General features: G+C 35.7%; 1 protein-coding gene across 2 annotated transcripts in view; it reads left to right on the forward strand.

The window, feature by feature from the left end:
• The window catches only part of AFG1L (AFG1 like ATPase), a 197605-nt gene that overhangs the window by 154438 nt on the left and 30549 nt on the right, over positions 1-12618 (forward strand). For both annotated transcript variants that reach the window (XM_054569795.1, XM_054569796.1), the window contains 2 exons: positions 11887-11957; positions 12214-12314. In XM_054569795.1, coding sequence (XP_054425770.1) covers positions 11887-11957; positions 12214-12314 — 172 coding nt within the window. The remainder of the gene's footprint in view (positions 1-11886; positions 11958-12213; positions 12315-12618) is intronic.

Consider the following 12618-nt stretch of genomic DNA (forward strand, 5'->3'; position numbering starts at 1 on the left):
GTCAGGAATGGTAATAAATCTGTACTCTAAGTCCACCTATAGGGAAAAGGCTGCAATAGGGGAAATTATAGTTTGTTCTCAAAAGTAGATGCACATTAGTGTCTTTCTCATAAGAGCACCTCTTGCTATTTTATGAATGAGAAAGGCTCTGTGATATTACAAACTTACAACTGCATATAAGTAAAAGAAACAGCTTTCTGCTTTATATCCTGTAGGGCATAGTCAGCTTTATATCCTGTTTATTTTGTCTGTTAAAATCACAAAAATGTCCTATTTGACATAATTTAGATGCACATTTAAATATTTGTAATCATATGTTAACTAAGGACTACTGAATTAAAATTAATTTCAAGGTCTTTAGAAACTATTTGAAACACTACCTAAAAAGTGGTACAGCAGCAAAAGAAATTCATTTTGTATAGACTTCAATATCAGTTTCCATCAGTCAGCTCAGCACGACTTTTATCTTCTGTTCCTTTATTGAAACTGTCATTTGACAGTAGCATGTCACAGTGATTGTTTTCTAACAAGCCATACAGGACTAAAGTAGAGCAAGCCCACCATTTCTAGCTGAACACATTGACAAAGTATTCAATTGTATGGCTGTACTCATGTAGTAAAGTATAAATAAGCTATTATATAATATGTACATGAGTAGATAACATCTATACTTACACCTATGAAAGTACAGGATAAGGTTTTTATATTTTCTTAGAATTCTTATTATTGTTTCATCTTCAAATAGATCACATTTATAACTATAGGTCAAACTTCAACATTAGAAAAACTTGTCTGGCAAAAGTCCCAGTTCTTTAGTTACTTGCTGTATACTTTTTTTTTTTAAATCTGTTAAAACTCCTTGGCTTCTCTTTCATAGGTAGATGTGACCATCTTCTCCTGAAGAGGAGTTAGAGCTTCTTACTTCCTAGCTTTTTTATCTTTTTGAAAATCTTCAATCAGTATAGCCTTTCTGAAATTTTATGAAAAAGAGAAATATATTTTGGATCTACTAACTTGTAGTTCTGCATGTTACATCACTGATTTATATGGGAGGAAATGCAATATATAAATTTGATAGAAATTTTATATGGAGTTTGGGGCTGAGAAGATGAGGAGTGAAGGTCTGGAATTTGAGAGGAAAAGGTGCTAGATCCCACTTTCGGTATTATACACAGGTCAAGATTAATGGAACTAGGTAAGTTACTCTGCTGATGATTAGAAGGGTGGGAAATTTAGAGACTGAAATGGATCTCTGAACAGTCAATTAAGCCTTTGAGTGATTAAGAAGAAGATAAATACTAGGACAAAATCCATCCTAACAACTGATTCCGTTATGTAAAACAAGCCTACAGGATTTGAAATGCAACCAAGTCTGTTTTATATTAAGGCAAGTATAAACCAACTTAATCTTGGACCTGCCTCCAGCCCCAGATTATGTTTGGTATGAGCACAAAGAGCTGTACAGCATGAATGCACAAGGAATCAGTAGAGTGAGAAGGCTCATTGCCAGGAAAATTTGGCACAAGAACTCTAAGAGGAAGGGGAAATTTCTCCCTCGTTGAATCAACTTTGGCTCTCTGGAATAGAGAACATGGAGAGAGAGGGACCAGGGAAAGCCAACCCTATTCTACTTGTTGATACCTTAACAAGCTGTTGATTTTTAAAAGGGGATGAAGGGGCAAAGTGTGGGTAGCATTCTGTTCCCCTGAGTCAATTCTAATGAAGTGGGAGGTTCTTGAAGAAATTAATTTCCATTTAAATTCATGTGTGACCCTCTTCTAGAAGCCTCCACTTGTTTGAAATTTTTGTTGAGAATTTCAAACGATCCAGCAATAATAAGGTCTTTTTTTGACGTGTTCTATTTCTTGAGTCTAAGTTTTATGTTGAATGCCTGATTTCAGCTATAGAAATTTTCTCAAAATTGGAATGACTGGTTACTTTCCTTTTTGTTTACCAATATGACATGGTAAAATAAATCATGATTCTCATACTTTCGAAGCAATCAGGCTTTTAATCCAGGGTACTGTACTCACAGGATTCTTGTGTGAGTTAATGCCAAATTAAATTTCCTGGCAACAAAATAGTGGTTGATTCCAGGGCTGTTCTGACTTAAAGACACAGTGGAGTTACTCAACAGAAAATAAAACCTGCCCCTCCACTGCAGCTTCTGAGCTTAACAAAAGGTGATGGAAGCAATAAAATAGATTGGTTATTACCAGGGAATTATAAAGGAAAAAGAGTTTGAGCTCTGCTTGGGATCCCAACACCCTACCTCCCAACCAAAAGCATAAGAAAAGAGTGATTCTGCTTCTTCTTCAGAAATGACTCTAATTCTCTTACTGTGGTCAACTTTTGATTATCTGTGGGCAGATTTTCTATTTTGCTTTTTATCTGCACATAGGACTGCTATACAGTAGCATCTCACCAAAGGAACAATTACCCAGAATTAAAGGAAGTCACTTAAATTCTTTATCAGTACTCAGTTGTAGGAGCTTGTGTTTCTGTCGCCCCTCATGAAAGGAAAGGGGATATGTTTCGTAACATCTGAGCTTAATTCCTGTGTTTTCTCCTGATCATTCTGATGTTACCCAAGTCACCCTTCCTTAAGATATACCTCTTTGTGGTTAAAATGGAACCACACAAAGCTGAATAGAACATTTTCTTCCATGCTATGTGACATGATATTCTTGTAACCTCAAAAGAGAACTCTGAATTACTTCCCTTTTACACAGAAAAAATCATGTTTAATTTAGTACCATCTTTTGGCTGTAGCATTTTCATGCAGCTGCTGTTGACCACCAGGTTTTACTCCTTCCACAAGTTTATCGGTCAGTTATGTTTGTAATTTGAGTCTAATTTGAATCTCTGTTTGTAATTTTTTATAATCTACATCCATGGGTATTGTTTTGTACATTTATTTCCTGAATATGCCTATTGCTGACCTTAGGTCTTGTGTCCCAAACTCTTAATTTTTAAAAAAACTAGCTGACCCTGGTTTTTTTTTAGAGTTTCACAGGCAAGAGTGTATTTCTGAGTATAGATTTTTAATGTAAGGTAGTGTTGCTGTATTTTTAAATAGTTTCACTGGAAAACTGACAAGAGGGCACTGGAGTTGTAGACTCACTGCTGTTACTCCAGTTTTCTCTAACATAAATACCATTTTTCCCTCTTTTGAAATTCAAAATCTTTCTGGCGGGAATTTTTACAAAAAGTTATATTCTTGAAATTTCCTACTTAAAAATGTCAAGCAATCTTAGATGTTTGGAAAAATGGATATAAAATTTTTATGTGTATTATGACATGTTACTAAGAAAATCCTTCTGGATTAACTTGCATTGATTAAATTACATATGTATTTTTATGCCCCACCCATTTCCAAAACAATTTGAGGCAACTTACATTAAAAGAATTAATGATGTATTTATCATAATCATTAAAATGGAATAGATGGAAAATATCAAATGTTGGCAAGTAAACTGCTACAACCATTGTGGAAATCTGTCAGTATCTACTAAGCTGAACATAGGTCTACCCTATGAGCAGTAACTCTACTACTAGTTATGTATCCAACAGACACATATACATAAGCTTATGAAAGGCATGTACTAGAATGTTCAGCATAGCGCTATTCATAGAAACTCCAAACTGTAAACTATACAAATGCTTGTTGTTAAGGACTGAATTGTGTCTCTCCAAAGTTCATAAGTGAAGCCTTAACCCCTCAATGTACCTGTATTTGGAAATAGGGTCTCTAAGGAGGTAATATTGAAACCAGACTCATATTAATTAAAGAAATGAGCTTATGTGAAGCAATATGTACCCAAACACTCAACTTGTGAATGATTTAGGACATACTCTTAATGATTTAATCCGTATCTTCAAAATGACATTTTCTTATGTCTGAAATGTTTGTCAACCAGCAAAGATCAGGACTATAAGATAAGGTAATTAATGCTTGTGTTTTAAAAACCTTTAATTTTAAAAATGATAACTTTTACATAGTAAATATTTGAGATATTTAAATGTTAAAATAATTGTATTTTGAATTTATTTTGTATTAATGTTTCCTTTTCATTTTTTCTACTATCAAAAATCTATATCATTTTTATGTGTTATTAAAATATGTAATCTTGTCATAATACATTGGTTTATAATAGTGGTAAGCCATGAATTTATTGTTATATTGTCATTTTACAGAAAACTGGGGAAACTTTTAGTATAACCCTATGATAGAAAAATGATTCACTGTTTGTTATTGTGGACACTCATTATTATTTGAAAACAAAATAGATAAATACAGAATGACTTAGGATTTCAGGAATTTTCAATATTAACTAATGTCTCGGGAGCTTGGAAACACTTGCTGGGATTCCCCCTGGTTTTCCAGATGTGTGATGACATGCCCCCCCTGCCAGCCGCTCCCCCGCAACTCCTCTGGTTCTTCATACCAGAAGGATTGCGAGTTTTCTGTTGGAATTTTTGTTGCCCTGAGCAATACTGACTTCATTTCTTTTTTTCTTTCTTAATAGTTTATTTTTTAATTGTATTTTTTCCATTACCATTTACCTCCTGTACACCCTTTTATTAAACTAAATCAGGGAGAATCAGAGAATCTGAATAGACAAATTACAACTTGTGAAATTAAAGCAGTAATTAAAAAACTCCCAGCAAACAAGAGCCCTGGACTGGAAGTCTTCACCGGTGAATTTTACCAAACATTCTGAGAACTCACACCTCTCCTTCTCAAACTATTTCATAAAATTCAAGAGAAAGGAATACTCCCAGGCTCATTTTACGAAGCCAGCATTATCCTAATTCCAAAACCAGATGAAGGCACTACCAAGAAAGAAAATTAGGCCGATATCACGGATGAACATAGACACTAAAATCTATGGGATTTATTTCTGGGATTTAACTGGGATTTATTTCTGGGATGCAAGGTTGGTACAATATTTGCAAATCAATAAACATGATATACAACATAAACAGAATGAAGAATTAAAAAACACATGATCCTATCAATAGATGTAGAAAAAGCACTTGATAAAATCCAGCACTCATTCATGATAAAATAGCTGAACAAAGTGGGAACAGAGGGAACATACCTAAATGTAATAAAGGCAATCTATGACAAACCCACTGAGCCTCATACTCAACGGGCAAAAACTACAAACATTCCGCTCAAGACCAGGAACGATACAGGGATGCCCGCTTTCACCTCTCTCATTCAACATAGTACTGAAAGTCCTAGCCACAAAAGTCAGACAAGAAGGAGAAATAAAAGGCACCCAAATAGGAAATGAAGAAGTAAAACTATCTTTTTTTGCAGATGATGTGATATTATGCATAGAGGACCCTAAAGATTCCACCAAGGAACTTCTAGAACTGGAAAATGAATTCAGTAAAGTAGCAGGATACAAAGTTAATATCCATAAATCAGTTGCTTTTTTTATATGCCAATAATGAATGAACAGTACTGACTTTACTGTCTTCAGTCTGAAAGCTATAAAATGGTTAACTTACCCCATGTTTTTCCTTTCTCCCAAGTGTTAGCTCCCCACAGAATCTGCCTGCTTCTCTTCACTGTGTGATGCCTTCAGGTCCCCTGTTGTGTATTTTGTCCAGTTTATTGCTGCTATCAGCAGGAGGCCTGTTGGGGCGGAGCTTACGTGGTCCTACTAAAAACAGAACCCTTCTCTGTATTGTGATGGAGCACACCCTCTAGTATCTTCCTGAGAAGGCTATATGGGAAATATATTTTTGAGGGCTCATCTGTCTGAAAATGCCTTTATTTTGCTTGATTAATAGCTTGGCTGGTCATGGATAGTTTGACAATGTTTCCTTAGAAAATTTTAAACACTGTACCATTATCTTCAAGTTTCCGTTATTGCTGTTGTTAAGTAAATTGCTGTGAATAATTTTTGACCTTTTGTAGTTGACCTGGTTTTTCCTCTTGAAGTTTTTAGGATATTCCTTCTTTATTATTGATTTCCTGAGATTTTATGACAGTGTGCCTTGGAATGGAGCTTTCATCCCTGTTCTTTGTGCTGGGAGTTCATTGAACTCTTTCAACATTGAAAAAATCTTGTCCTTCAATTTTAGGAAACTTAATTTTATTTTTTCTTTCATTTTTTCTTCTTCATTTCTCCACAGTTTTTAGAGCTTCTTCTTGTTGGATATTGAACCTTCTGGATTGATCTTCTGCTTCTTTTATTTTCTCTTCTATTTTCTATCTTTTTGTCTTTTTGCTCCAATACCTGAAAGGTTACTTCAACATTTTCTTCCAGTTCCTTCCCCGAATTTTTTTTTAATCTAGCAGTAATTTTTAGAGCGCTTTCTTATTCACTAATTGTTTTATTAGTTTACAGCATCCTTTGTTTTATGCATACAAAATCCTCCCGTCTCTACACATATTGGAGTGTATTTTTCCCTTCTGGTCTCTATTTTTTATTTGCTTTCTTCAAGATCCTTTTTTCTGGGTTTTTGTTTGTTTGTTTGTTTGTTTTTACCTCTATCTTTTATCCCAGAGGCTTTACTTAAATGCCTTGAAATACTGGGTTGTCGACGCACATTTAAGAATGAGGCATTAAAAAGTTCATTATTAGTTCTGTGTATGAGATAGGGTTTTATTAATTAGTGAGCATCATTTGGGTCAGGTTTACATTGAAGAGCCCCTCAAATGTCAGTATAGGCAAGTCCTTCTTTGGCTATTCATCTCAATCTTTCTGTTTACTTCTTGGGACGGATGCTTGGCTGGCAAGGATCTGGGTGGTGAAGAGGTGGGGAAGCTGGTTTCACTGTTTAGTATCTAAGTTTTCAATATGGCATCTCTTCCCCTTTCTTCATTGTTAAACTATCCCAGATGGTAGAATGGAGGAGGTGCAGGAAGCTGGCTGTCCAGGTAAGACAGAACTGCCTTTGTCTTATTTTCAGGCAGTTTCTAACTTAAGCCTTTACCTGTCTCTTTGAGTTTGCTTAGAAGTGCTTAGTAGTGCCGAACTTTTAGAGTTTTTTAGTGAGAACTGCTTTGCCTCATTGTGGCTCAGCACCCCTTCTTCCATGTTCTGGTTTCTTAAACTACTAAAATTCTACTCATTCAAGTAAGGGAAGCAATTAGGGGAGTCTTGTTTTCCTCCAGACTCCCCTAGTTTTTCTAAGTGATTCTCTTAGAACACCCTTCCCCTGCATCGCTTGCCTTTGGGGAGGGTAAATCCCCCTCTTCTTTCCTACGGAGACGGGAGGGAAACTGGTCATCACAAATCCTAGACACGAAGAACAGTGACTCCTGACCCTTTTCCCCTCCTTATAAAAACACTGTGATGTGGGGACTAGGAGGGGGGTTATTTGGAGTACGTCTGGTTCCCCTCTTCATTTACCATTGGGGTGGGAATATGGATCCTGTTATTGGTGGCTCATTGTTGATGCTCTTTAGAATTTGAGGGTACTTAACCCTTATAGCCATCAACTTGGGGCCTTCAATTGCAATTCCAGGACAAGAGGGAAAAGTTGCACTCAAAAACTGCATAATATTCTATTGTATGGTTACATACAAATGTACTTCATCACAATCTCTATCATTGGGCATTTAGGTTCTTTTTAAAAAATTTTTATGTTAATAGTATCACAGTGAACATCCTTATGCTTGTTAACCATTACCATTTTTATAGGTGAAACGCCCATGAGTGGAATAGCTGGTGATGTGAGATGCATGTTTATAGTACTTTTATTACACATTATCCAGTTGAATGAGACCTTGTACCAATTTTACACTCCTCTCAGCAGTGCAGAGAGCATTCTTTTCCCCCATACTTACATTTGCTCTGAGTATTTTATCTTTTTCCTTATCTCTGCCAGTTTGGATAAAAGAGTGGCATCTTATGGTCTTGGTTTGCATTTGTTGTTACTAGTAAAAATAAACAATTTTACACATGCTTCTTGCCCATTGAGCTATATTTTTTATGTAGTTTGCCTGTTCAGGTCCTTTCACAGTTTTTCTGTTGGGATATTCAGTTTTTTTAATCTGTTGGAGCTTTTTAATACATTGGTAATATTAAATGTATGCCACAAATGTTGCCACTATGTTTCTGGTTTAATATGCTTATGTATTTTATTTATAATATTTTCTGTGATGCAGCAAACTTAAATTTTTATGTATTGAGATAGATTAAGTGACTTAGTTCTCTGAATCTGTTTTCTTGTCTGTAAAAGTAGGATATCATTCTACCTGGTGAGGTGGGAGTGGTATAGGTAGAGTAGCTGCTACATAATACTTGCTCAGCAAACGGTAGCTCTTTAGTTGTTCCCTGTGTGACACATTAAAATAGTTAAAAATCATCCAAAATTTTCACTAGAATTACATACATACTCAGAGATGTTTAAACCAGATATGAACCTGGATAATAACTAAAGCCTAATCTTTTAAACTAATCTAGGTAGATAAGTTTTATTTTTTACTTTTTACTTTATTTTCTAATTCTCCTCCTTAAAAAAATTGATGAACTCTGGTAAATACTCTTAAGTAGAGAAATCTGAAATCTGAATGGAATGTGGGAAGACTAGTATTATCTTGTAAGGCATTTGTTAAGGGATCTTGAATACATTGGAATCATGGTAAGCATTCCTTTCATAGTGTCCTTACTTATTTTATATCAACATAGACACATCTCATGAAACCAAAACACACACTAGCCCCTTGTGCTTTTAAGACAATATGAAGACAAAGGTCCTGTCCTCAAGAAGGTCAGTAGAACTTACTTTCTGAGGTCAAATGCAAGTTGGCATAGATGAATAAGTCTGTTCAACTGTACGTTCCATAAAATGTTTTTACAAATATTTATTTTTTAGGCCACTTAACACCAATAAAATTTTTTAGTTTGTGTGTTGTAACTTCTGAGTAACATTTTATGATCATGTAATAGAATTCTTATAAGATACTGTTATAATAAAAGTAATTGTGTGATTTCACATACACTGTCACCATAAATGAAATGGCATAGAGGAATTTCATAGATGACATAGATAGTGTGGCCTGACTAAAGTTGAGTGAGCCACGCTTTATATTATAATATATTAGAGCACGGAGTAAAAAAGATATCATCACTAAGGAAGTTTGTAAGCTATTGTTCATTTACCAAATATGCTTTTAGAAATTAAGTGTCTTCTCTCTTGGTAATGTATCAAAATTTAGTTCTCCTCCTATATTGGGCCACATGCCTGTCCTAAGGAGAGGTTAACTTTTTGAAAGGCAGCAAACACTCTGGGTGGCTGGCATCACTCTCTGCTTTTTCTCTCTCAAAAAGGAGCTCACTTCCCCAACAGTTTTGCACATGTACACCACCACCACAAGATGAAAGCAATTCCAAATGAATTACCAAGACTTAGGTTGGCAAAGCCATCTAAACACGCCCGTGCTTGACATGGGCATTGACATTTATGTTGGCTCTTGTGATTTCTTTGTACCTTTAAAATAAAGGAAAAAAATAAACAAATGGGACTACATCAAACCAAAAAGCTTCTGCATGGCTAAAGAAAACATCAACAAAATGGAAAGGGAACTGACTATATGGGAAAACATATTTGCCAATGATACATCAGACAAGGGTTTAATCTCCAAAAGATTAAGAACTCATATAACTTAACACCAAGAAGACAAACAATCCAATTAAAATATGGGCAAAGGACCTGAATAGACACTTCTCCGGGGAGGTCACACGCATGGCCCATAGACATATAAAAAAAAAGTTCAACATCACTAGCCATTAGAGTGATGCAAATTAAAACCACAATGAGATACCACCTCACAAAGATCAGAATGGCCATCATTAACAAATCAACAAACAAGTGCTGGCAAGGATGTGGAGAAAAGGGAATCCTAGTGCACTGTTGGTGGGAATGCAGACTGGTGCAGCAACTGTGGGAAACAGTATGGAATTTCCTCAAAAAGTTAAAAATGGAACTGCCTTTTGACCCAGCAATTCCACTGCTTGGAATATACCTTAAGAATCCCAAGGCACCAAGTCAAAAGAACTTATGCACCACTGTGTTCATAACAGCACTATTTACATAGCCAAGTGTTGGAAATAGCCTAAGTGTTCATCAGTAGATGAATGGATTAAAAAACTGTGGTACATTTATACAATGGAATACTATGTGGCACAAAGAAAGAAGAAGAAACTCCTACCCTTTGCAACAGCATGGATGGACCTGGAGAGCATTATGCTAAGTGAAATGAGCCAGTTGGTGAAAGACAAATACCATATGATCTCACTTATAAGAGGATGCTAATGAACAGAGTAAACTAACAAGCAAAACAGAACCCGAGACATGGAGACAGGGAACAGACTGACAGCTGCCAGAGGAAAGTGGGAGAGGGGAATAGTGGAGAGAAGGGGAAGGGATTAGTCAAAGAACATGTGTGAATGATCCGTGGACAAGGGGGTGGGGATGGACTGTGGGAGTGGGGTGTGGGCTGGATGGAGGAGGACAAAGGGGGACGAGTTGGGACAACTGTAATAGAATAAGCAAGAATAAAAAAATAAAATTGTTTTTTTGACTCTTAATCACTCTTTCTGTAGTGTCATTTTATTATCTCAATATAGTTCTGTTCAAATGTTGTACAAGGCTTTATGTAAGTCAAATATCACGTCCCCTACAAAGTTAAGCATTGCAAATGGTATTTTTAAGATCCTTTGACATGAAGCAGTTATTATTTGGAATATGACAATTCCAAGCCCTTCATAATGGCTCTGTGATTTGTTGCAGTTTAAAGGCATTTGCTATAGAGCAGTTGAAGAATCGTTTGTGTGTTAAATGCCTGCCACCTGATAATTATCTCAAGGGAGACATTAGTTTGGTTTAGTTTAAGCTCAATCTAAAGAGAAAGTAATTTATCATATTAATTTTCAGAACAACTTTATTAAGATGCATGTCCAGAATTGAGTTTGCTTCGCTTCTACGCCTAGATAAGAGTGATGTGTGTGTGAAAATTAAGCATATTGGTCAGTCATTCTAAGTTTGTATGTAGATAAAGTTGAAGTAAACTTCCATTTTCACTTGAAGTTTTTTTAACAGCATTTCTTTCTTCTGCCAGTTATTTAATTTTATTGACTGTTAATTTATCAACTCCTCTTGAAAAAAAGGTGAGAGGAAGAAAAGGCCATAGTATTATCACATGTATATATGTAGGTTCCCTAAACCATATGGCGATTTTTAATTAGAATACAAAAGGTTCTTCGATGAGACTGACTTCATAGTAGCTGCAATGGTGGGCGTCACAGAAGGAGGAGAGAGTTTTCTTGAATTTTCAACCAGGACACTGTTAAGAGAAACTCTGTGGTTTATAAGTGTCCTTCTACTCAAAGTCTGATAAAATTACTGATGTGCACATCAAGTTGGTATTTCGAAGCTGGTAATTTAATTCTGGATGCTTGATCCTCTCTCAGTCAGTGGCTTGACTTGATTTTTTAAAAAAGCAGTTTCAATATTTAATTTCACATGTAGCCTCTCGGTAGAGATTTCAAAGGATACTTTGCTGGATGCTTGACTGCCTTGTCTATTTGCTCTTGTTTTGCATGCAAGAGAGAGCCAGAAGCCTTTCTTCTCATTGTGTACACATAGTATTAATGGATTTACTCTGCCTGTATCGTCTCATTACTGGAAACAGCCAGAAGCACAGAAGTCTTTCAGTGTATGCAAATAAGGCAGAATCATCTACCTGAGAGTTAATATTCTCTGCTTTTAAGTGTATTCTAAATCTAATGTTTGTATTTAGAGCATAACATCCTGTTCTCTTTTTTTATGGGCAAAAAGCTAAGCAGGCTCCGGCAGCTGTTTGATGTTGGCTTCAAGTGTTATTAATTTCATATTCTATTATTCTTTTCACTGTAGCACAAGTGAAGCTGATGTGGAGGCTGTCATGGATAAGTTGTTTGATGAGCTGGCTCAGAAACAAAATGATTGTACGTAAGTTAATTTCTCTTGAAAGAGAATACATTTAGAACACAATGCCCAATCTCCACTGACCAATTAATAAGTTCCATTGCTGTATATGGGTTGATGCCACGCTCAAGTGGCAGTCATTGTATCAGCATTTTGTCTAATTTATGTGTTGAATCATGTGCTATTATTCATCAAGCTATGCATTTCCTATCTGTAAGAGATGAATTTTATAGTAATTATCCAGACAAGATTGAGTCTTTGTTCATGTTCCCATAGTAACTAGACCAAGGATTCTAAAAGTGCAAGGCAGAGAGCTGTGGCTGAATAAAGCCTGTGGAACCGTGGCCGACTGCACATTTGAAGAGCTGTGTGAGAGAGTAAGTATCCAGACACGTCCAGACTCATTGGCCCTTTCACATGTTAAAACACTTCATATTCTCCTCTCTGCTTCTTTCAGATTTTAAAATACTACTCACAGAGTCAGAACTGATTTAAAAGTCTCATTAAAGGAAATACTCATCTGTATATGCCATGTGCTTTTTATAGATATTGGCACAAAATTTGCGCTTGGACTCTAAAACAAAAATTAGAAATACAGAGAGAACTGTCAACTGTTGCTAGAAACAAAACTAAAATCAGTATTAGGAATATTTTATAAAAGTGAAGCATAAGATAATTATT

Source organism: Pteronotus mesoamericanus, unplaced genomic scaffold (assembly GCF_021234165.1).
Source record: "Pteronotus mesoamericanus isolate MK-2021 breed Mesoamerican mustached bat unplaced genomic scaffold, CSHL_Meso_final contig_20, whole genome shotgun sequence".
Lineage (NCBI taxonomy): Eukaryota > Metazoa > Chordata > Mammalia > Chiroptera > Mormoopidae > Pteronotus > Pteronotus mesoamericanus.